This window comes from Bufo gargarizans, chromosome 6, assembly GCF_014858855.1.
Source record: "Bufo gargarizans isolate SCDJY-AF-19 chromosome 6, ASM1485885v1, whole genome shotgun sequence".
NCBI lineage: Eukaryota > Metazoa > Chordata > Amphibia > Anura > Bufonidae > Bufo > Bufo gargarizans.
In genome coordinates, this window is record NC_058085.1 from 106,211,774 (window position 1) to 106,238,154 (window position 26,381).

The 26,381-nt window shown below is 46.5% G+C and overlaps 1 protein-coding gene across 2 annotated transcripts; it reads left to right on the top strand.

Moving 5' to 3' along the window:
- The first annotated feature begins 436 nt into the window (after positions 1-436).
- BECN1 (beclin 1) lies at positions 437-24,582 on the top strand. 2 transcript variants are annotated; one of them, XM_044298828.1, is made up of 13 exons: positions 491-560; positions 3,968-4,012; positions 4,325-4,459; positions 5,910-5,974; positions 6,143-6,201; positions 7,283-7,373; positions 8,652-8,788; positions 9,862-10,056; positions 10,324-10,470; positions 13,887-14,036; positions 14,955-15,015; positions 22,191-22,333; positions 23,803-24,582. In XM_044298828.1, the coding sequence occupies exons 3-13, from the start codon at positions 4,339-4,341 to the stop codon at positions 23,969-23,971; spliced, it is 1,338 nt and encodes a 445-aa protein (XP_044154763.1). In that variant the 5' UTR covers positions 491-560; positions 3,968-4,012; positions 4,325-4,338; the 3' UTR covers positions 23,972-24,582. The 2 variants fall into 2 exon arrangements, with proteins under 2 accessions (XP_044154764.1, XP_044154763.1); XM_044298829.1 differs by lacking the exon at positions 3,968-4,012 and having other exon boundaries at positions 437-560.
- The last annotated feature ends 1,799 nt before the right edge of the window (positions 24,583-26,381 follow it).

The window sequence follows — 26,381 nt, forward strand, 5'->3', positions numbered from 1 at the left end:
TGCCATTAGAAAGTACAATTTGTCCCACAAAAACAAGCCATTACATGGCTATGCGAATGGAAAAATAAAAAAGTTATGGCTTTCGGAAGGCTGGGAGTAAAAGATGGGGGGGGTAAGGAAAATCGCCTGGTCATTAAGGGGTTAAACCAGTTAAAAAAAAAAAAAAAAGTCACTAAGCACCGAGCTCCCTCTAGTGGCGACTTCCCGAAAATGTTAAACTTGAAACCAGCTACCCTGTAATATCAGGGGACGGTGACCTAGTAATCGTCTGGAAAAATCTCACAACCCATTTTCACAATTCAGATCGGCCTTCACCAGCTCTCCTGACACTGACCTCCTTCCCTCCTACCATGCGGCTACCTGTAGCTATGAGATTGTGATTGGACGGCGTACCACGTGGTAGAAGACGGTCGTCTCTGCCCTTAGTTGATCGAGCAGTGACGTCACGTCCGCCCTTCTTCCGTGTAGCGGCTGTAGTCAGAAAAACATCCTGCAGGGCAGATTATCCTGGGATGTTGTCAGCCCCTGATCTGCCCTGAATCTGCAGGGGCCGGGAGCAGGTAAGACGGGCTTCTGTACAGCTTCCCGGAGAAATGTATGGAGGCTGTAACCCTTAGGCCAGGAGAACCAGTCACTGCCCTGCTGCTGTATAGCTACATCTATATAGTTCTGGGTGTGTTCTAGATGTGTGTATCTAGATGTAATCTGTGATAATATATATATATATATACATATATATATATATATATATATAATCTGTGATATAATATAATCTGTGTAGAGATGTAGCTCTATGTATGTGTGTGTGTGTATATATATATATATATATATATATATATATATATATATATAATGATCCTTTTGCTGTTTCATAATCCATATGATGTCAATCTTTATCATTAATTGCTCTGAATCATACCGCACTTCTGATTGTTTTATATATGGCTGTGGGAATGTCCGAAAAGCGTTCAGGTCGAGATCACTGGTCTCTATGGGGGGGGTCATAAAGCACTCATGTACCTGTGTGATGACTATATCTGAGTAGGATGAAGGAAAAGTACCGAAACTCGTCAGTGCTGAGCCCTTAGGCTAGGTCAACACGACAACGACATTTGTTGCGCGAAAGATAGGGCACAACTACACTACAACATTTGTCGCGCGACAATTTTTATAATGATAGTCTATGGCAGTGATGGTGAACCTTTTAGAGGCTGAGTGCCCAAACTGCAACCCAAAACCCACTTATTTATTGCAAAGTGCCAACACGGCAATTTAACCTGAATACTATAGTCCAATATAGTATATCCTCTATGTACTTTATTATTTAGCTATAATAGCTGCCTACATTCAGTGCGCTGCCTGTGCTGTTCATAGTGCGCCTGCACTGATGAATGACAGAAAAGGTCTAAGGCATATTGTACACCATAGACTTTTTCCAGAGTGCAGGTGCCCACAGAGAGGGCTCTGAGTGCCGCCTCTGGCACCTGTGCCATAGGTTCGCCATCACTGGTCTATGGTGTCGACATGCTGTGACTGCGACTCGACAGTCGCAGAAAAATCTCGAATAGATTTTTTTGCGACTGTCGCAGCATGTTGCAGTGCGACACCATAGACTATCATTATAAAAATTGTCACGCGGCTATTTTTATAATGATAGTCTATGGTGTCGACATGCTGCGACTGCATCGCAGTATGTCGCAGGGCGACACCATTATTATTAGTGTTGAGCGAACTTGTGTTTTAAGTTCGGCGTCTAAAGTTCGAGTTCAGGTTATCGAAGTATCCCGTTATGGATTCTAAATTCTGTTATGGTCCGTGGTAGCGGAATCCATAACGGGATACTTTGATAACCCGAACCCGAACTTTAGACGCCGAACTTAAAACACAAGTTCGCTCAACACTATTAACTATCATTATAAAAATTGTCGCGTGACAAATGTCGTCGTGTAGACCTAGCCTTATGTCCTATATCTGTGAAGGGCAGAGGCTGCGGTTACACCTGGGTCCTGGTGTCTGAAGGCTGCATAGCATTTGGTTATCCACTTTGCAAAGTGGGTGAGAGTTAAACAGATCCCATCCGTACTCTTCAAAAAAATAAAATAAAACTAGTAAAGCAGGTAAAGTCCGCGGCGTAAATTGACAGACGGCAGTTGAAAGTCTGCACTGCAGGTCAGTTTCCACTATAGAATTTTTTTACTCGTTTTCAGAAAGCTTCCGGATCCCATTATAGTCTATGGGGTCCGGCGGTGAATGGCAGTATCCGGCTAGGCTGGATCCAGTGAACTCCAATCCAATAAATAAAATATTGGATCCAATAAACGGAGATTTATTCCGAATACATGGGGAATTATTTATGTTTATTTTTCCACATTGTCGCTGCGTGCGCCGTTTAATGTTTGTGCTGCTGTTAACGCTTTTATGTTTTCAAGATCGAGGAAGATGAAGTATAAAGGTGGGTGTCAGTCACCCATATCTTCTGTGTCTGTACTGGAAAAAACTAATTATACTCGCTTGTGTTTTCTTAGTGGCACCAACATTGTCCGTCAGTCACCATTGCCGGCCAAGGTTACTGGGTGTAAATGAATGCTATACTAACCCATGTGTTTGGCCTGTGACCCATGGCCTTTACCCTTCTGTTTTAGGCCTCATGCACACGACCGTATGTATTTTGCGGTCCGCAAAAAATACAGATGGCGTCCGTGTGCATTCCGTATTTTGCGGAACGGAACAGCTGGCTCCTGATAGAACAGTCCTATCCTTGTCTGTAATGGGGACAAAAATAGGACATGTTCTATTTTTTTGCCGAATGGAAATATCGATATACGGAAACGGAATGCACACAGATTAACTTCTGGTTTTTTTCTTTGTGGACCCATTGAAATGAATGGTTCCGTATAGGGTCCGCAAAAAAAACTGAACGGACATAGAAAGAAAATAAGTTTGTGTGCACAAGGCCTTAGGCTGGAAAGAGACATGTTTCTTGAGTAAAAGCCAGAACTGGATCCAGCAGGAAGTATGCGTCCTTCCCTTATATTTCCATTCCTGGGTTTGGCTCAAAAATCGGCCACAGAATCGGCAAGTGTGAAATGTCTGGGTAGGGTTGGAATCACAACTATGGGTGTATTTTTAACTGGAATAACATTCTGCTGTTCTTCATGGTGGGGCTGATATGCAGTTAATGAGTACATGTTGGGAATAATGAGATTCATAAAGCAGGGAAATTTCCCAGGGACCACCCATGCCCTCCTCATGCCGCCAGCCAGGTACATAATGATCTGATGTTCTCAGCATTCATGAATGCTAGGGACATCAGGTACTTGTGTACCTGACCAGCAGTTCTGCAGGGGCGGTATTTTGTGCTGCACAGTGGTATTTGGTACTGAAAGGGCGGTATTTTGTGCTGCACTGTGGTATTTGGTACTTCAGGGGCGGTATTTTGTGCTGCACAGTGGTATTTGGTACTGCAGGGGCGGTATTTTGTGCTGCACAGTGGTATTTGGTACTGCAGGGGCGGTACTTTGTGTCGCACTATGGTATTTAGTTCTGCAGGGACGGCTGTATTTTGAGCCGCACTGTGGTATTTGGTTCTGCAGGGACGGTATTTTGTGCTGCAATGTAGTATTTTTGGCTCTGCAGGGGCGGTATTTTTGCTGCACTATGGTATTTGGTTCTGCAGGGGCGGCTGTATTTTGTGCTGCACTGTGGTATTTGGTTCTGCAGGGGCGGTATTTTGTGCTGCACTGTGGTATTTGGTTCTGCAGGGGTGGTATTTTGTGCTGCACTATGGTATTTGGTTCTGCAGGGGCGGCTGTATTTTGTGCTGCACTGTGGTATTTGGCTCTGCAGGGGCGGTATTTTGTGCTGCACTATGGTAGTGATAGTCCTGCCTACTTGTATTGCCCCACCTTCTTTCAGATTGGACCTGCATACAACATGGAGCTACTTTTAAGTTTTTTTTTTTCTCCAGGGTCACCTTAAGCCCCCAGTCTGCCCCCGAGTGGCTCCAAACCAGGTAAAAGGTTCCCACTTTTGGGATCTATGTACGTATTGCTCACCCTTTTTATGACGCTTCGCCGTTAGGATAATCATTCGCTTCTCCTTCTTTTGTTTGTTCAGATCATTTCCATCCTCAAACCAATTCAGCAAAGATCTCAGAGACACATCTGACCCATCCTAAGGGCTTTTATGATCCATCCTTGGGATGTGCTGTCAGACATGTTCACTCTGGGTTGTGTGAATGGCACCTGACTATTAGAGCCTCATTGGTAGTAATGAGCATATTTGCCTCTCATGTATCACTTGTTATCATGGGTTATTGTTCCAGCATTATTCAGGAATATGGAAACGTCCAAATCCTCCACCATGCAAGTGAGCTTTGTATGTCAGCGCTGCAGCCAGCCATTGAAGCTAGACACCTCCTTCAAGATCCTGGATAAAGTCACCATGCAGGAGCTGACCGGTGAGTCACTTGGTGCCTTGTGGTTTCCATCTTATAAAGTGATGGCATATTGCTGGGATATGTTGTCACTTTATGATGGGTGACCTCTGAGATAATCTTGAGAATGAAGGGCTGCATCCTCTTCACAGTTTCCCTGTCCGGCGGTGCCCCGGCCACCCACTGTACATGGGGATCTGCAGCAGAGCTCCTTTCAGGTGAATGTGGCCGACTGTGTCCCCTGCACAGCTGTGTCGCTGGAAAGGCCTTCAAAAAATAGCATTTATTATGTAGTAGAAGTTAATACAAGTCACTTACTAATGTATTGTTATTATCCATATTGCTTCCTTCACTGACTGGAGTCATTTTTCCATCACATTATACACTGCTCGTTTCCATGGTTAGGACCACATTGCAATCCATCAGCGGTGGCCGTGCTTGCACAATATAGGAAAAAGCATCTTTTCCTATAGTGTGCAAGCACGACCACCGCAGATGGATTACAGGGTGGTCGTAAGAAATGAAATGAGAAAATGAATCGGGCCAGCAAAGGAAGGAATATGGACAATCGCAGTACATTAAGTAAGTGCCTTGTATTGATTTTCTCTACATGATAAATGCCATTTGCTGAAGTGAGACAACCCCTTTAATTCAAATTAAGGGTTATTACAGTTTTACTTCTTGGATTGCTACGTTTAATAAGGAAGTATATGTGCAGAAAAAAATCCATTTAAAGGGATTGTCCGCTATTTGATATTGATGACCTATCCTCAGGATAAAGTCTACAAGCAGAAGGAAGGAGTTGTCCAACTGAAGTGAATGGGACGGCTAGCTGTAATTACACCCGCTCACTATCCGGAGGATAGGTCCTCAATATAAGAAAGCGGACAACCCCAAATCCAGCAAAACTGTATATCCGTCATAGGGGTCAAGCACAATAACTCCTAAAATAAGATATAAGGTACAACATATTCTGTCATGCTGAGGAGAGCCTGCAATAGAGAGTAGAGCAGTACTTACCTTGCAGATCCAGCACCACTGCTCCTGTTCTCCTAGCGGGGTTCTGTTTTGTAACATCCTGTCCACAACACATGCCCACAGCAGCCAATCACTAGCCTCAGCGGATGCCAAAGAGGCCAGTGATTGGCTGTAGCAGTCAAATGTTGCTGACATGACGTCACCGCTGCAGCCAAGTAAAGAGAGTCCGGCCCCGGAGAACAGGAGCAGCGAGAATCTGCAGCGTATTGCCGTACCTGCACTGCAGGCCACGTTATGTGCAGGTTCACCCTTTGCAATGCAGCAGATTCGCGTCGTATGAATTCCGCAGCAAATTGCGGACCATCTGATGCGGATTTGGTTGCTGTGGATCTCCAGCAGAAAATCCACAGCAGGCCTGCCCTAGTTTTACATATCCGGAACAGGTTTTATCTCTAGAAATCCGCTCGCATACTGATACAAGCGTATTGCATTACAGCTCCACTGGTGTCCGCAGCCGCAGTGAAGCCGGGGGACACGCAGGAAGAGGATTTAACCACTGAGGTAATGGAAGATGGGCGCCATGAAGTATTTTACAGAAAATGTTGTAGAAGTCATTGATGTCGTATTCTAGCATACCACCATTGTAATCTGTAGTGACTACTATGTGGTTTTCTTTGTGTTTTTTTTTTAAAGCTTTGAAATAATGATGTGTTTTTTTTTCGTCTATAGGAACCATTTGTAGAAAACAGGCCGGATGGAGTTTCTAGAAGATTGATCCCCCCTGCCAGGTAGGGACCATATAGACCATAAACCATTATGTAAAACAGAAGGGTTAAAGAGGTTTTCTGCGCCGCTTACCAAGCACCGCCCATTGGATAGCGGCTGTGCTTGGTATTGCAGCCCAGGCCCATTCACTTCAGTTAGTCAGAGCTGCGCTTAGGCCGTATGACCGATGAACGTGACGTCACTGGCCTAGGAAGAGGCCGCGGCGCTCACAGTGACATGATCTCTTCCAACAGCTGATCAGTAGGGATTCGGACCCCCACCAATCAGATATCAGCCATCACCAAGCCTTCCTATTGGCACGCCGAAAATAGCCAAGAGGCGCGTTCGGCAATTTTCAAAATCCCCATAGAAATGAATAGGAGCGCACCAGGCGTGCGCGGCCACCGATTCCATTTATTTCTATGGAGTCGACGGAAATAGCCGAGCCAGGCTGTCAGCTCAGGGTGTGTGTCCTTTCTCTGGGGGTTCTCAGCCTTTCTGCTTTAGCTCTTTCCCTACAAGAGCATATATGACTGGTGGCAGTGGAAGATCCAAACTGAGAGCGTGCGACCACCTCACTGAGGAGGACAAGAAATAAGGAAAAGAACATACAACAGGTGGCGCCATACAGATAGATTTCATTGAATAATTCAGTGGCTGTACTAAGTTTTGAATGACATGCAATTACAAAAGTACTTAGATCCAGGTACTGGTTAGAACAATGTAGAATATTCTTTGTGGCACAACCCCTACAGGTTTACTTACTTGCTAGCCCTTGTGCTTGTTAAAGGGGTTGTCCAGGATTAGGAAAAAACATGGATGCCTTCTTCCAGAAACACCACCCTTGCATATGGGTTGTTTCTGGTATTGCATCTCGGCTCCATTGGAGTCAATGGGGGCAGAGCTGCGATACCGCGCACAACCTGTCAACAAGGGGTGGTGCTGTTCTCGGAAGAACGCAGCCATGTGCTTCTAATCCTGGACAATCCCTTGACGCATCATTGTAGAAATGTGTAAATGGGGTTGGTAAATTGCAGCCAGCACATAAGGGTGAATGTATTAATATTGGCTTCCTAATAATATTCTACAAACCTTTGTCTTTAGGATGATGTCCACAGAGAGTGCAAACAGCTTTACCCTGATAGGAGAAGCATCTGATGGGGGCACAATGGAGAATCTAAGTAGGAGACTCAAGGTAGAGCCGTCCACATTTAACGTATTGTTCTACCAGGTCTTCTGTCTTTAGGACATAGGCCTCATGCACACAGCCGTGTCTGTATTTCGGTCCACCTTCGTTTTTTTAACTCCCATTATTAAACATGGCTATCCTTGTCTGCAGTACAGACGTGGACATGTTCTATCATTTGTGGAATGACCACACCGATCAGCAAAAAGCACCATAGAAATGAATGGGTCCGTGTGCTATCCAGCGGTGACATATCACTGCTGAGGCCATTGATTGGCCGGCACCAGTGACGTGCCTGTAGATAGCACATCACACTCCTGGTCCAGCAGGAGGTCCCTGCATCCTGCCTGGTGATATGAAAAGGATTTCCCGGTCTTGGAGAAAGCCTTTAAAGAGCATTTGTCAGCAGGATCAACCCAATTAAGGGCTCATTCACACAAACGTTTTTTGAGTTCCGTATACGGAACCATTCATTTCAATGGTTCCGGAAGAAAAACTGAATGTACTCACTATGCATTCCGTTTTCGTATTTCAGATTTTCCGTTCCGTTCAAAGATAGAACATGTCCTATTATTGCCCGCATAACGGACAAGAATAGTACTGTTCTATCAGGGGCCAGCTGTTCCGTTCTGCAAAAAACGGAATGCACATGGATGTCATCTGTATTTTTTGCGGACCGCAAAATACTGAAAAAGCCATACGGTCGTGTGCAAGAGGCCTAAAGCAGGGATACTGCCGGGAAGGGTTGATCTTTCTGATTAAGGCTACTTTCACATCTGCATTTTTGCTGGATCTGTCATGGATCAGCAAAAACGCTTCCGTTAGGATAGTACAACCGTCTGCATCCGTTATGAACGGATCCGGTTGTATTAGCTCTAACATAGCCATGACGGATCCGTCTCTAAAACCATTGTAAGTCCATGGGTGCTGGATCCGTTTTCTTTTGTGTCCGAGAAAACAGACTCTGCACCATTGACGTACATTATGTTTCATGCCGGATCCGTCTTGCTCTGCATCCTGTAACGCACTGAAAAACGCAGCGGTTTTGTGTCTGGCATTGGAACGCAACCAAACGGAACGGAATGCATTCTGGTGCACTCCACTCAGTTCAGTTTTGTCCCCATTGACACTGAATAGGTTAAAAAGTGAAGCGTTTTCCTCCAGTATGGATCCTCTGCCGGATCTCAATACCGGAAAGGAAAAGCGCAGATGGGAAAGTAGCCTAAAATGATACCTGTAAAATGACACGTGGATATAAGGCAAACTGTTTTTTAATTTGTGTTCTAGGTGACGGGAGATCTGTTTGACATCATGTCAGGTCAGACAGATGTGGACCATCCTCTTTGTGAGGAGTGCACGGACACCCTCCTGGATCAGCTCGACACCCAGTTGAACATCACGGAGAATGAGTGCCAGAACTACAAGTACGAGACATGAACCCGAAGATGCGCATTGTGTCAGGGCGTACCAGGCTTTGCAGTGAGATCACACATGACCATTGCATACGGTGACGCGTTTCCTTGCATCGGGTGGAGCCCGGGCCCAAATATGTACTAATGCAGCGAAAATTTATGGTGGAATTAATATCTATACACCCCCCCCCCCCCCCCCTCCTCCCCCCCTCCTCTGTCTTGGGGTACTGTATGTGCACACACATTAGGTTTCACACAGATTTTAGCGCATGTGAATGGGGTTTCCGCAACTCGCGCATTAGTTTTTTACTCCACTTTTCGGCTGCTCAGCGCAACGAGTCTGCTAATTAAATAAGTGGCACGTCGCCTATATCCTTTGGAGAAGCCGGGGATTAGTCTCTTTGAGTGATAATAGGACGAGTTCTCGTGCACATCTGCAGTATATCCTCAAGTTTTTTTTGTTTTGTTTTTTGGGGGGGGGGGGGTTATTCTGTATATGCAATTGTTGAGTATAATCATAGCATGTTCTTGCAGTTAACAGATTTGCTCATTTTTGGGGTTGGATGAGATTACAAAAAATGTGTAATTTTGTCTCCAGAAACCTTTTTTTGCCTTTTTCGTAAGCTTCTGAGCTGCAAAAACGGCCTACAGACAAGGGTGGCGCCATTTCTAGGGAAAAAAATGTTGTTCCTAATCTAATACAGTCACTTAAAAGCTTAACTCTAAATGTGTGATGGCATTTACACTACTCCATGTCATACTCTGAGAGATGTTGTGCGCACTTTTGGGATCAATGCACTGGAGGATCTACTTTAGCCACCTCTGTGTGTGCCCGCAACATGGGTCCCTGGTGATTTTTCTTTGGCTTGACCCTGCAGAGGGACATATCTCTATGTGCTTGGGAACCTACCAAATGGCTTTCTACATTTCGGCTTTCTCATTACCTCTGAGTCTGGGAAAACAGAGTCGCCTTCTTGCAATCCGCTTCTAAGATACCAAATTTGAGGGGGGTCTTGGGGATAACGTGTTGTTTAGCTTGGGAGCTGTCTGAATTTTTGATAGTTCATCTCCTTTTGCGGTTATAGACGTTGCCTTGAAATCCTTGAGAAAATGAACGAAGATGACAAAGAGAAACTGGAAGCAAAGCTGAAGGAGCTAGCAGAAGATGAAGAACGGCTGATTCAGGAGCTAGAGGATGTTGAAAGAAACCGAGAGCAGGTGGTTCAAGACATTGAAAAAGTGAGACAAGAGGCAGAGAGACTAGAGCAGGAGGAGGTCCAGTAAGTATGCTCCTTCAAAATGGGTGTTAGATATCCTAATAACCTGGCCTTCTTTGAATTGTTCCTGCGCTGGTCCTCTCATGAGGAGTATAGTGGTATGGAATTGTTACTGTATTCCCTAAGAAAGAACATAGGTTTCTGTAAAGGGTGTATCTAAGGAAGCAAGATCACGTTGGTTACTTCTTCTTACTATGTGGCCCCTATGTATTCTATGCTTCTCTATGTAACTCCATTTCCTTCATTCTTTTCCACTTCTTTTTACCAAAGGTACCAAAAAGAGTACAGCGAGTTCAAGCGCCAGCAGTTGGAGCTGGATGATGAACTGAAGAGTGTGGACAATCAGATGAGATATGCTCAGCTTCAGCTTGACAAACTTAGGAAGACCAACGTCTTTAATGCCACCTTCCACATATGGTAAGTCTGTGTACGAGGAAACCTGTTTCCAGTATGTGAAGCCTGGTAACCAGACTGCTGTGACCAGGGTTTGACATTTATTTCAGTCTTCGTAAATATTAACAGGGTTCTCCTCGTTGGACAATTAGAGTAGTTATCCAAGGATAAGATGATCACTGGGTGTCCTGAAGCTGGAGCCCCTAGGGTTCAGTAGTACATTGTAGGGACACCAGGCAGCAAGTGCTTAACCGGTTAAGGACGGCCTGACGTATATTTACAGCTGGCAGTCCTGGTCTCTAAAGCCCATACCATAGTATATGTAAAATGCAGGCTATAGCTGGCTGCGCAAGGGATCGGGCAGCCCGAATGTCAGGTCCTCCTGTCAAAGACTACTTCTGTCTTCGCTATTCTCACATACACAGCACTCAATGAGCGCGGTGTGTGGAACAGCAGAGGCAGCGAAGCTACCGCGATTCATCCCAATGATGTGGTCACGTGATCTGCAGGTTGTAGGGGAGCTGCTATGTCATACTGAACCCAGCACTTGTAAATAGGGCTGCAGTGTACACGCATTGCTGTAGAATCCAAAGGGAGATCTGCAGTGGCAAATTCACACCAAATCGTGCACATTTCTGCTGAGGCACCCATGAACAGGGGAAAAAAACAGAATACTGAACTCCCGTGGGGCTTCCCTGACACCCTTGCCTGCTCCGATGTCAGCCTCCTGTAATAATGTCTTGTCCTATGTGACTGCTGCAGCCAGTGATTGGCTGCATCGGTTCTTTGGGACAAGATGTTTTTGCAGGAAGCTGGATTCAAAGAGGCTGGCATCGGAGCAGGCAAGGGTGTCGGGGAACCTCCATTTTGGGTGAATATTCTTGTGGACCTGCCGCAGCACTTCCTGTATGTGTGCACTGCAGCCCCAGCTACAGGGCAAATCTGCTTAAAGGGAACCTGTCACCAGTTTTATGGTGTCCTAACTAAGGGCAACATAAATATGTGACTGATTCTCTTAGCAAAATGCTGGGTCACTTTCTTTAATTGACCCAGTCAATCTGCCAACATCTTGAATTGAAAAGCTCCAGCTGATAATGATGAGCCATGAATATTCATGAGCTCCTGACTCTCCCCGCCCACCTACTGCTGAATGACAGTTTGTTTCCATATGAATCAGCAGGGGAGTGGCTATAGCTCTGAATTAAATATACGCTGGACTCAATGACATCACGCTGGACTCAAATCAGCTCATTAGCATGCGGCATCTTTGTGTGTATATTATGAGGTGACCATCTGTCACACCAGTAAGTGAATACATCTAAGGCACTTTTTAGTAGTTAATGATTGTATATAATTAGTTAGATTATAATCAAATATCCACATGACAGGTTCCCTTTAAATACAAGTTTCAGTTGCCAAAGTCGGGGTCCTAGGCAAGAGTTGGTTTTTTTTTTGTTTTTTTAGCCCTTTTTATTTAGGGATAGCTGACAGTCCGTGGGTAATCTACAGCAAAATCTGCAATAGTTGGGGTTTGTTACAGATTTTGACTTGCCCATTGAACTCAGTGGGGATATATGCAGCAATTACTGTACATGTCAATGAGCCTGTACAGCAGAAAAGTACAGTGTAAAAAAATAAAATAGCACAGTGAACTTTGAGAGACAGACCATAAAAAAAAAAAAATCTGTAAAAAATAACCCACTCCAAAAATATGTTCCCTGTACGACTCATACTATTAGCCTAGGATTACCTGGAAATGGACACGTAATAGGTCACAGTTTATGGTAGACAATGACAAACAACATTTTTTTAAAGTTAATATTAGCCAAAAGCATATATATATATATATATATATATATATATATATATATATATATTTTTTTTTTTACTATATTTTTTCTTAAATTATTATCCAAACAAATTCCTTAAAGGGAGTCTGTCACCTCCATATGGCCATATACAGCTCTTACATGGCTCTGTAGCACACCTATACAGGATTGTAACGGTACCTTTGTTCTTTTCTTTAGACTTGCACCAGCAGTAAAAACGAAGTTTAATTCCTATGCAAATGAGCACCCGCAAGTGCCCAGGGGCGGCGTTCAGTGTGTAGGTGCCCAGGCTGCCCTGCCTTCTTTTCACTTTACTCCTCCACAGTCTCTGCCTTTGCCCTCCCACCAAGTCCGGACCTATCGATGAGGCAAGAGACTTGGAGGGCGGGCAAAGGCAGAGGCTGGGGAGGAGTAAAGTGAAAAGAAGGCAGAGCAGCCTGGGCAACTACACACTGAACGCCGCCCCTGGGCACTTGCGAGTGCTCATTTGCATATGAATTTAACTTTTTTTTTCCTGCTTGTGCAAGTCTAAAGAAAAGAACAAAGGTACCGTTACAATCCTGTATAGGTGTGCTACAGAGCCATGTAAGCGCTGTATATGGCCATATGGAGGCGACGGACTCCCTTTAAAACAAAGGAATAAATTAAGTATATAAAAAACGCGTGCTGGGACCATATTGCAGCCTGCAAACAGCGGGTCCGTAATATACAGGCCCCGGACGTTTTTGCTCTGCATCACGGATGCCGACCCATTCACTTGAATGAGCCCACAATCCTGAAGGTGGGGTTTCTCTCCGTGCCTCCGCACCGCAAAAAAATAGAACATGTTCGGACTGATCACGGCCCATTCAAGTTGAGTGGGTCTGCATCTGTCTGCGGAAACCGCACATATGTTGCCTGTGCATTGGGGACCGCAAATTGCACTGAACGGCTGTGTGCATGAGCCCTAAAAGAAACCTGAATTATTCCTAAAAAAAAAAAAACACAAAGAAAATCATGTTGCTAGCCCTACACATAAGGCTACTTTCACACTTGCGTTTGGAGTGGATCTGTCTGGTGTCTGCACAGACTGATCCACTCCTGTAATGCAGATGATGGGATCCGTTCAGAACTATAGTTTAGAAAAAATTCTAAGTGTGAAAGTTAGTCAGACGGATCAGTCCAGACTTTACATTGAAAGTCAATGGGGGACGGATCCGTTTGAAATGGAGCCATATTGTGTCAACTTCAAACGGATCCGCCCCCATTGACTTACATTGTAAGTCTGGACGGATCCGTTTGCCTCCGTATGGCCAGGCGGACACCCGAACGCTGCAAGCAGCGTTCAGGTGTCCGCCTGCTGAGCAGAGCAGAGGACAAACGGTGCCAGACTGATGCATTCTGAGCGGATCCGCATCCACTCAGAATGCATTAGGGCAGTACGGATCCGTTCGGGGCCGCTTGTGAGAGCCTTCAAACGGAACTCGCAAGCGGAGCCCCGAACGCTAGTGTGAAAGTAGCCTTACATGGCCTGTCCAGTCCCTTTAAAGGGAGCAGACCTAATGCCTTATTGTTGTATACCAGTCTCTGGTGTAACTTGGCATCTTGTCTCATAACTCCTTCTGATCATAGGCATAGTGGACAATTTGGCACCATCAACAATTTCCGTCTTGGTCGACTACCCAGTGTTCCTGTGGAGTGGAATGAGATAAACGCAGCTTGGGGTCAAACCGTTTTGCTCCTCCATGCCTTGGCTAACAAGATGGGGCTGGAGTTCCAGAGGTGAGTGCAGTACAGGTGACACTTTCCTTACATTTTACTTACTAAGCAATAATGATAATGTACTGTACATGCATCATGCAATGCAATGTAATCCCTTTGTATATGTAAGATATAGTCAAAGTTTCCCAGACGTTGAAGTTTACTTAGAGTCCTTCTCCAGAGCAGGAGGTGCCCTGCGCAGTGTCTCTCTGCATCTTAAAAGGAGGTCCTTAATCCTTAGTATACCGGAGGTTTTTGCGTTTTCATTTTTAATCCTCATCTGCCTTAAGCCATAACTGTCTTTTATTTTTCCGTTCACAAAGCCTTATAAAGGCTTATTTTTTGCGGGATATTGTACTTTCTAATGCCACCATTTAATAAGGCATACAACGTAGTGGGAAGCGGGGAAAAAAATTCCAGATTGGGTGGAATTGGAAAAAAAAAATGCAATTCCCCCACCGGTTTTGTCCCTACGGCATTCCCTTTGCGGCAAAACTGACCCATGTTTATATTTTTGTTATGCATGTATTTATTTTTTTATTCTACAGAAAGGAGCGTGATTTAAACGTGTGTGTGTAAAATATATATATATATATATATATATATATATATATATATTTATATTTTTTTTTTAAAACTTTTTTTATATCAGTGGGGAGCGGGGGCCGGCTCTCATATGAGGGCCGCTCTCCTTGTGTTACAGTCCAGACCGGCAGAAGTGCCAATCCAGGGCTGTTTAATGCTTTACATGCATGCATGTGCGGGTGCCATGTTTGCCCATCAGTCCAGCACCGTCCATGTACCATGCTGGTAGCAAAGGGGTTAAACGGGACCTAATAAGGCATATGGACAAGGGATCGGATATCTTAATAGGACAATCAATTTAAATTATAGCAGCAAACATGGAATTTTAATAAAATTTTCCTTGATTCAATTTAGATATCGTTTGGTGCCATTTGGGAATCATTCTTATTTGGAGTCCCTCACCGACAAGTCTAAGGTAGATATAACTTTTTATAACCTGCATCTGGTACATCTCTTTCTATATGATGGCGTATCCACTAGTACTAGTGGTCCCTCATGATACAATGGCCTCAGGATACTTTCAACTTCCAATGGTTTTTCCTGGGTCATAGTAAGTTGAAACTAGACTCTGCATACAGTGTCTCACACACCGATCCAACCAGTCAGCATGGCCATTTATCTGGTTAATCGCCTCCACTGGTTATCTTCACAGTACAGTGCGGTACTACGTGTTCTGCAATGCCCGCTGTCTGTGTCGGGATGAGCTGCTCCTTCCTAGGTCAGATGAGGACGGCTCCATTTTACAATGTGTGCTGTACAGGACCCTGAAGGAGCTCCTGTCCGCAGAAAGTGATCTTTACAGCTTCCATAATCTATTTCTAACTGTTATATGTATACGCTTGATGTGTCCTAGGTATCTGCTTGTTTTTCTTGGGATGACATATTGGGGGTATTGGAATCAATTAGTTTATCCTAGTGTTATGGACTCAAGTTACAAAGGTTTCAACGTGTAAAGGTCGTCAGAAGCAATTAAAGGGAACCTGTCACCGGGATTTTGTGTATAGAGCTGAGGACATGGGTTGCTAGATGGCCGCTAGCACATCCGCAATACCCAGTCCCCATAGCTCTGTGTGCTTTTATTGTGTAAAAAAACTGATTTGATACATATGCAAATTAACCTGAGATGAGTCCTGTATGTGAGATGAGTCAGGGACAGGACTCATCTCAGGTTAATTTGCATATGTATCAAATCAGTTTTTTTACACAATAAAAGCACACAGAGCTATGGGGACTGGGTATTGCAGATGTGCTAGCGGCCATCTAGCAACCCATGTCCTCAGCTCTATACACAAAATCCCGGTGACAGGTTCCCTTTATGACTACTTTCACATCTGTGTTTTCCTGTCCGGTTTTGAGATCCGAAAGAGAATCTCAAAACCGGAGGGATAACGCTTCAGATTTGTCTCCATTCATTGTCAATAGGGATAAAACTAAACAAACCGGAACGCAGTGCACCAGAATGCATTCCGTTTCGGTTTGTTGCGTTCCCTTGCAAGCAGTATTTTTGTGTGCGCCATGGCAAACTGAACAAACCGGATCCGGCATCAAAAACCATGAGTTTTTTTTTTTTTTTTCCCCCACACATGAAAAAACGGATCCGGCGCCTATTGGCTCAGGCTACTTTCACACTGGCGTTTCTGGGTCTGCTTGTGAGATCCGTTCAGGGCTCTTACAGGCGGCCCAAAACGGATCAATTCAGCCCCAATGCATTCTGAATGGATAATGATCCGTTCACAATGCATCAATTTAGCTGTGTTTGGTCTTTGTTGTTTTTTTTAGACTGTCACTAAAACGCAGCTTGCAGCGTTTTGGTGACCGTCTGACGATGCAGAGCCAAACGGATCTGTCCTGACTTACAATGTAAGTCAGTGGGGACGGATCCGTTTTTCACTGACACAATATGGTGCAATTGAAAACGGATCCGTCCCCCATTGACTTTTTTTGAATGAATAATGCAAACGGATCCGTTATGAATGGATACAAGCGTTTGCATTATCGGTGCGGATCCGTCTGTGCAGATACAAGACGGATCCGCACCAAAAGTGAGTGTGAAAGTATCTCTACAATGGTTTTAGTGCCTGGATCTGGTTTCTTCATTTTCGATGTAATACAACTGGATCCGTTCTGGACAGATGCAGCTGGTTGTATTATTCAAACGAATGCGATTTGCTGTGGGTTTGAGATCCCATGCTGGATCTGAAAACCAGACAGCAAAAACGCAGATGTGAAAGTAGCCTAATGTCACGTGAGTGACCACTTGTGTAGCACAAGTGCATTTCTGCAAGCACTTAGTGAAGTGGATTTTCACCATATAAATACCGGATGTGTTATTCCTTTGGAGGGGGAGGGGGGCGTGCGTCTTCAGACCACCGCACAGCTTTTTCACTAAGAAATGACAGAAATATACAGTCAATGAATTTTCTCGCCCAATTCCTTGGGGGACACAGGAAAATCTTGGGTATAGCTCATCTCCATAGGAGGCGTGACACTAAGTAAAAGACTGTTAAGCCCCTCCTCCACAGCTATACCCTCAGCCTGGAGAGAGAGACTTCCAGTTTTTTGCTTAGTGTCAAGGAGGCAAGACACTCTCTGCACTGCAGAGCTGTCTTTGAAAAGATTTTTATTTTTTTATTTTATTTTTTTCATTTGTTTTTTTCCACAGGGACAACAGAGTCGCAGTAGACCTCTCTGTTTTCCCGGGGTTGAGCTGCGCCAGGGCCGGTTATCCGCCCTGCTGCCTCCCCCACAGAAGAAAAGGAGGACCAGGGCAGCCCATGCTCCCCTGCATCCCGCCAGCACAGGGTCGCCCACCTGCAAGCCCCTCTCCAGCTACTGCCACTTCTGTGCCAGTGGCTGAAGGGGCGTCCCCAGCTGGATGGACAAGAGGGTGAAGACATCGCAGGGTGAGGTGGCTAGTGCAGCCGTGCCCTCTGAAGGGGAGCTAGTCGATTCCGATTGGGATATGGACTCGGCACTGCCTTCAAAGCCTGCTTCCGCCGTGGGCCATCTTATTAACAATATCCGTGATACCTTTAAGATTCACGATGATCCTCCTGATCCTGAAAAAAACTGTGTTTCCTTTTTTCGCCAGAAGCAGGCGTCTGCGGTTTTTCCCCTCCATGCTGACTTTTCGTCAGTGGTTTCTAAGGCCTGGGCCCGTCCTGATGCACGTTTTACCCCGCCGAAAAAGTTAGATGTCTGTTATCCGTTCCCGGCGGATTGCATTACAAACTGGGCGTCACCCCCTAAGGTCGACCCCCCCTGTGGCCCGTTTGTCCAAGAGCACGGCTATTCCCGTCGCAGATGGTTCTTCCTTACAGTCCACTGAGGATCGCCGTATAGAGGCCCTTACAAAGGGTATCTTTGCGGCCTCCGGGTCCGCTCTTAGGCCGGTTTTTGCCTCCGCTTGGGCTGGAAAAGCGGTTTCAGAGTGGGCGTCTCAGCTGGATCTGGAGCTTGAATCCGACGTCCCTATTCAAGACCTCCGTGCTCTGGCTCAACTTATCGTTCAGGCCGGTAAATTTGTCTGTGAAGCATCCCTGGATGCGGGGGCTCTCATTGCCAGTTCATCTGCCCTGGCCGTTTCGGCTAGGAGGGAGCTTTGGTTAAAGGTTTGGTCGGCGGACGCCGCGTCAAATCGGTCTCTTACTAGCCTTTCCTTCACTGGTTCTCGTTTGTTCGGGACCCGCTTGGATGAAATCATCTCTGAAGCCACGGGGGGGAAGAGTACTCATCTTCCCCAATCTAAGGCTAGGAGCGCCACTCGTGGTCGTCCCACTTTCTCCCGCTTCAGGTCTTCTCGTAGGGCTCCCGCACCTCGCACCACTTCAGGTCCACCCACTAACTCTGTCCAGGACAGGCGTAAAAAACCTTTTTTTCGGACCCAGCCCTCCTGGCGCAAGTCGCAACCTGCTCGCCCTCCCGCGGCCAAGCAGACCCCCGCCTGAAGGTGCGCCCCCACCCACCCGGGTGGGGGGACGTCTCCTCCTGTTCAGGGACTTCTGGCAGGCGCACGTCTCCGACGCCTGGGCCCTCGAAGTTGTGTCTTCCGGGTACAAACTCGAGTTTGCGTCCCTTCCCCCAGTTCGGTTCTTTCGTTCCCGGGTTCCCCAGGATCCCCGAGGGGCGGCCGATTTCTTTACTGCCGTTCACACCCTTCTGGACAAAGGGGTCATCGCCCCGGTTCCTATGGGAGACAGATTCAAGGGGTTCTATTCGAACCTTTTTGTGGTCCCCAAAAAGGAGGGTTCAGTTCGTCCCATTCTGGATCTAAAACGGCTGAACCGTTTCCTTCGTCTTCAGCGATTCCGGATGGAGTCTCTCAGGTCGGTGGTGGCCTCTCTGGAACAGGGGGAGTTCCTGGCCTCTATCGACATCCAGGACGCCTACCTTCATATTCCAATCGCGCAGTGTCATCAGTGCTTTCTGCGCTTTGCAGTGGGATCCGCCCACTACCAGTTCGTCGCCCTCCCCTTCGGGCTGGCGACGGCCCCTCGTGTTTTCACGAAGGTCCTTGCCCCTGTCCTCGCCTTACTTCGTTCCAGGGGAGTTTTTCTACTTCCGTATCTGGACGATCTCCTAATCAAGGCGCCTTCTCTGTCACTGACTTCCACCAGTGTGGATCTCTCGCTACAAACCTTACGCCGGTTCGGTTGGATTATCAACCTCCCCAAATCCTCTCTTGTTCCATCCAGGCAATTGGTCTTTCTGGGGATGCTGCTGGATACGGATGCAGCGGTGGTTCGACTTCCGTCGGAGAAGCGCCAGCTCCTTCATCGGTCGGTTCGGAGCCTTCTGTCCCACCGCCATCCTTCCTTCCGGTTCAGCATGCGGGTCTTGGGACAGATGGTGTCCTGCTTCGAAGCGATTCCTTACGCACAGTATCACTCCCGCACCTTTCAGACGGCCATTCTGTCCGCCTGGGACAAGTCCCAGGAGAGTCTGGATCGACATTTTCCCCTTTTCCCCCCAGGTTCGCTCCTCTCTCCTCTGGTGGCTGCGAACCCCTCTCCAGGGGAAGTCTTTCCTGCCAATAACTTGGTTGGTGATTACCACCGATGCCAGTCTGCGGGGTTGGGGGGGAGTGTTTCCTCCTCGGTCCGTCCAAGGCACTTGGTCTCCATCGGAGTCCAGACTGCCGATCAACGTTCTGGAGCTGAGGGCCATCCTCCTCTCGCTCAGGCATTGGACTTCGTTGCTTCGGGGTCGCCCAGTTCGGGTCCAATCGGACAATGCCACGGCTGTGGCGTACATAAATCATCAGGGGGGCACTCGCAGCGCGGCGGCGATGAGGGAGGTGTCTCTAATCCTTCGCTGGGCGGAGGTTCATGTTCCTGCCCTTTCGGCCATTTACATCCCGGGGGTGGACAATTGGGCGGCGGATTTCCTCAGCCGGACGACGATCGACCCGGGAGAGTGGTCTCTGCACCCCGACGTCTTCGAGTCTCTTTGTCTCCGTTGGGGTCGTCCGGACGTGGATCTCATGGCCTCCAGATTCAACCACAAACTTCCCACCTACATGGCCAGGGCCAAGGATCCGGACGCTTACGGCGCGGACGCGCTCGTCCTCCCCTGGACGGAGTTTTCGCTCCTCTACGTGTTTCCGCCCCTGCCTCTTCTTCCGCGGGTCCTTCGGAAGATCGCGGTGGAGGGCACGCCAGCAATCCTGATAGCCCCGGACTGGCCGCGTCGTCCTTGGTACGCCGACCTTATGTTGCTTTTGGCAGACGCTCCCTTGCCTCTGCCTCTCAGAGAAGACCTCCTCTCTCAGGGGCCGATCTTCCACCAGCATTTAGGGTCGCTACGTTTAGCGGCGTGGCTATTGAAACCGCGGTCTTGACGCGGCGGGGGTTTTCTGCTGACGTGGTCCGTACCATGATTCGTGCGCGTAAACCGGCATCGTCCAGGATTTATTACCGTACCTGGCGGGCCTATTTAACTTTCTGCGAGACCTTGGGGATTCCTCCGCTGCGGTTTTCCCTTCCCACGGTTTTATCCTTTTTGCAGTCTGGTCTGGATCTGGGCTTGGGTCTTAGTACCCTGAAGGGTCAGATATCGGCTCTTTCGGTCCTTTTTCAGCGCCCTCTGGCTCCGCTCGGTCCAGTTAAGATCTTTCTGCAGGGGGTTGCTCACTGTGCTCCCCCGTATCGCCCTTCCGTTCCTGCTTGGGATCTTAACGTTGTACTGACGGCTCTCCAATCTTCCCCTTTCGAGCCTCTGCGCAAGGTTTCCCCTCGCTTGTTGTCTTGCAAAGTTTTCTTCCTCGTCGCCATCACGTCTCTTCGGCGTGTGTCTGAGTTGGCGGCTCTTTCTTGCGTGGAGCCCTTCTTGGTTTTTCACCAGGACAAGGTGGTTCTCCGCCCAGTTCCAGATTTTCTTCCGAAGGTGGTGTCCGCCTTTCACCTGAATGAAGAGATTGTCCTTCCTTCTCTGTGTCCGTCCCCGTCTCATCCTCGGGAACGGGATCTTCACCGTCTGGATGTTGTTCGGGCTCTGAGGATCTACCTGGATGTGACCAGACCCTTTCGACGCTCGGATTCTCTGTTTGTGGTTCCGGAGGGTCCGCGCAGGGGGCTGGCGGCGGCGTCTAAGGTGGTTGTTGCCCGCTTCCTCAAGATGGCTATCATTGAGGCTTACCGTGCTAAGGGCAGGGAACCGCCCTTTGGTGTTACCGCTCATTCTACCAGAGCGGTCGGGGCTTCCTGGGCTCAGCGTAATCGTGCTTCGGCTGAACAGTTGTGCAAAGCGGCCACCTGGTCTTCTTTGCACACGTTCACCAAGTTTTACAGGGTGAACACTTATGCATCGGCGGATGCTGCTTTGGGCCGCCTGGTCTTGCAGGCGGCGGTGCCTTAATGCCTATGGTGCTTTGTTCGCCTTGGATTGTGGTCCCTCCCTATTTGTGGACTGCTTTTGAACGTCCCAAGGTTTTCCTGTGTCCCCCAAGGAATTGGGCGAGAAAACGAGATTTTTGTATAACTTACCAGTAAAATCTCTTTCTCGCTCTTCCTTGCTCTTCCTTGGGGGACACAGCACCCACCCATTGTTTTGGTTGCCCTGACGGGTGTTTTTTGATTTGTTGGTGTTGCTTTGGTTACTCCTTGCCTTTGTTTTTCACTACTTGGGCACATAACTGGAAGTCTCTCTCTCCAGGCTGAGGGTATAGCTGCTGGAGGAGGGGCTTAACAGTCTTTTACTTAGTGTCACGCCTCCTATGGAGATGAGCTATACCCAAGGTTTTCCTGTGTCCCCCAAGGAAGAGCGAGAAAGAGATTTTACTGGTAAGTTATACAAAATCTCGTTTTACTTACAGTTGGGTTATTTTTATCAAGTTTCAGAACCAATTTAAGGCATCTAAGCAGGGATTCAAAAAGGAAAAAAAAATGGGCACAGTCGGATTGTTTATAGCAGGGATGTCAAACTCGTGGCCCTCCAGCTGTTGCAAAACTACAACTCCCATCATGCCTGGGCATACTACAGCTATCAGGGAATGATGGAAGTTGTAGTTTTGCAACATCTGGAGGGCCATGAGTTTGACATCCATGGTTTATAGTCTCTAATTCTGAAGACATGCAATCTTTTGTTTTCTAGGAGCTTCCACTCTACTGCTCAGGAGGCCTGAGGTTCTTCTGGGATAACAAGTTTGACCATGCCATGGTGGCTTTCCTGGATTGTGTGCAACAGTTTAAGGAAGAAGTAGAGAAAGGGGACACTGGATTTTGTCTACCCTACAGGTTTGTGACATGATACAAAAATCTAAACCATCAAGTTGAGTATCTAGACTAGCCTCCCCGATGTAACAAGGCAATTATTGACAGTCTCATGATTCTGGGTACACAGTGCGCAAGTTTTATTCACAGCTTAAAAAAAAAAAAAAGCATTATAAAAGCAGGAGCTGGAAATGACAATAGAATATGCATGACATTAATAGTATATTATATATATATATATATATATATATATATATATAAAAATCCAGAAAAAGGACGGCACTCCGGTCTTGAAAAAGTAAAATTAGTCTTTAATCAACCTTGCGGTACAACGTTTCGGCTCCAATACTGAGCCTTTCTCAAGCACAGTATTGGAGTGCTTGAGAAAGGCTCAGTATTGGAGCCGAAACGTTGTACCGCAAGGTTGATTAAAGACTAATTTTACTTTTTCAAGACCGGAGTGCCGTCCTTTTTCTGGATTCATTGATTGGGGTAAGAGGTCGATTCCCCTGGAACGTGCACCCATTTTTTTCCATCTTTGCAGTCAGTGCCGCCATTTTCATATATATATATATATATATATATATATATATATATATTGTGTATATATTTCCAAAGTAGGGCAGCACTCCTTATACGTAGCAACACAGGTGCCAGCGTTCAACCCTTGGAGTGCCATGGATTTCTTGTGTTGTGTATGTGGATATATATAGATATATATATTAGAAGAACTCCACGGCACTTCCAAAAATAATGTGCATATTTTATTCCACCAGATGCGACGTTTCGGTCCTCCAACCTTTTTCAAGTATATATATATATATATATATATATATATATATATTTAGATATTATAATCTACTAATAGTATTCAGCATTTCTATCCCTGTCTTTTCAGTGGGGGTCCTCCACTGATCAGCAATGTCTCTGATCACTTCTATAATACACTGCAGTACTGCTGCATTGCAATGTATTGTGCTAGTATTAGGCTACATTCACACGACCGCAAAATACGGATGCGGTCCATGTGCACTTATTGCGGGCCTCATTGTAAAAATGCCTATTCTTGTCTGCAAAACGGACAACAACAGGACATGTCCTATATTTTGCAGCGCGGGTGCAGACAAGCACACGGTTGACATCTGTGTGCTGTCCACATTTTTTTCTGGTCCCACAGAAATGAATGGGTCTGCGGGCGATCCGCAATATACAGTCGTGTGCATGTAGCCTTATACTGACAGGCAGCCTATTAGAACAAGCTTTAGGCCTCTTGCACATGAATGATACGGTTTAGGTCCGGATGCGTTCAGGAAAACTCGCACCCTGCAGTCGTGCAGTGGGGGGCGCTGATGGGCTTGCGGAGGATGCCCCTCTCTCTTTGTAAAAGCACATACGGTAGTTGCCGAAGTCGTAATATTCACTGCAGCAGGGGGTTAAACAGCCAGGATGAATAAGGATAACTTTTTAATTGATATTTTTGTATATCCTTTCAGGATGGATGTTGAGAAGGGTAAAATTGAAGACACTGGGGGAAATGGTGGCTCATACTCTATCAAGACACAGTTTAATTCAGAGGAACAGTGGACCAAGGCCCTAAAATTCATGCTGACCAATCTGAAGTGGGGGCTGGCTTGGGTCTCTTCCCAGTTCTACAATAAGTGATATCAGGGGATTGAATTCACAGCTAACATTTCACTGACGGATGGCATCATCCACCCTAAGGAACACTGCTCTTGTAATGCCGCTATTTATAACCCTTTCACTGCCTGAGGCTGGCTCCTTTGGCACTAGGAGACGCAAAGCAGATTTGATTTGCCTCAGATGCCAGAGCAGCGTTAACGTGACATGGCGGCCATTTTGCGTCAACAGAGAAGTATTCTTGCACCATAGGAATGACGTTGGCCTGGAAATTTTATTTGGATTATTCAAACAATGCTATAGACATATATATATATAAAATGCCTTTCAAGACCTTTAGAAATTATATAGAAATGGAAGGGTATATATTGCTACTTTTAGTTATGAAGAGACGTGTATAGGAACATTATGTGATTCTCTCTGACTGCAGGGGATGGAGCAGATCCGCTTAATGTCCTGTATGTTCGCACCCCAAGCAATAGGAGTCGGTTCACCGAAATAGTGGACTTATAATGAGTAGTTTGAAAAATATAACAAAGGTTAAAAAAAAAACATTTGTAATGTATATTTCCAGCATCTGTGCACTGAGAAAATAAAACACTGAAATAAAGACTATTTTATAATCTTCACCATTACTTCTTGGTTATGGTTCATTTGCTTCTTGTGTAGAAATGTATAATTTATGTATGGCAATATATAACGGGGGAAGCTGGTGACCTGTGGGGCTGCATGCTGCCCCAGGCCTCCTTGTCCTAACCTGTAGCAAGCTTCATTAAAGGGGTATTCTAGTTGTTTTAAGTTATCCCCTATCCACAGGATAGGGGATAACTATTTGAACAGTAGGTTCTACCGCTTGGACCCCCGCTGATCATGAGAGCCCAGTAACCCCTGCAACCCCCCCTGAAATCAACCACCAATCGGGTATGCGTGGCCGCTCCATTAATTTCTATGGGAATTTCAGAGATAGTGGAGCTCTGTACTCGGCTATCTCCGGAACTCTGGAGGGGAAATGTGACAGGCCACTCTGTTGATTTCAGTGGGGCTGTAGGGGAAACGGGACCCCGTTCTCACAATCGGTGAGGATCCCAGCGGCAGGACCCCCATGGATCTAATAGTTATCCCTGATCCTGTGGATATAATGGAACCGGAATCCCCCTTTAATTATTTCTCACCTGATATTAGTATGGCAGTAAGGGTACAACTACACAGCGATTTTGGGGCGTGACACTTGTCATGGACCCAAGTATCGCAGTGTAGCAGGGCTGGCGTAGGAATGAACGGGGTCGCAGCACAACTCGCATGTTTGCTGCAACTGTAACACGCAAATCACATAAAATCCAGCAGTGTTGGAATTTTTTATGAGTTTCGTAGTTGCAGAAAACGTGCAGTTCACGCTGCAACCCCCCAAGTGTCACGCCCCAAAATTGCGTACCCTTATAGATGGTGGTTTACCTTTTGTTTTATGTTTGACAATATAGTGCCAGAGTAACATGTCACTTGGGCTCGTGCACATTGTAAGGGATCGCTCTCTCTCAGGGGGTCGCAATCACAGACTTCTCCTCTGACAATGGGGTTCAAGTCCAAAAGGTGCTTTATTTTGGCACTTCAGCAGCATCACACACATAAACGTGGAAAATAAACACCTGCCCGTCTGGGCTCTACCTAATACACGTGTTGTCTCTACCTCACGTATAGAGCGCCGTTCACACACAGGATTAGATACGGCTTGCTCAGCCATATACGGTCCAGCAGCCTCCAGGCTGTGACCCAACCAGCACCCTTGGGAGGAGATGGTCCAGAAGTCCTCCCGACTGACCATGCAACCCTCTTTCCATAGGCGTCGTTGGGCCCCCCCCCCCAAACTTCAGGTTTTACAAAGCCTTGTGGCCCCTCAGCCCTCCAGGCTGGGACCACACAGAGCCTCTCAGGCTTCCTCAGCCTTTCTCCCTCCAAGTCATACACAGAGGGTTGTTTTATTCCTCCTTGAATACAGCAGCAGGCCTCGCCTGCGATCACCTCCGGCAAGAGACAATACATGTAGTGGAAGGGTGTGGACTGGTAGATCCCACTACCAAACCTATCCCCCAGTCCACATGAAATCCAGCCCAGAACAACATCTACAGTCGTGGCCAAAAGTTTTGAGAATGACACAAATATTAGTTTTCACAAAGTTTGCTGCTAAACTGCTTTTAGATCTTTGTTTCAGTTGTTTCTGTGATGTAGTGAAATATAATTACACGCACTTCATACGTTTCAAAGGCTTTAATCGACAATTACAGGACATTTATGCAAAGAGTCAGTATTTGCAGTGTTGGCCCTTCTTTTTCAGAACCTCTGCAATTCGACTGGGCATGCTCTCCATCAACTTCTGGGCCAATTCCTGACTGATAGCAACCCATTCTTTCAAAATCACTTCTTGGAGTTTGTCAGAATT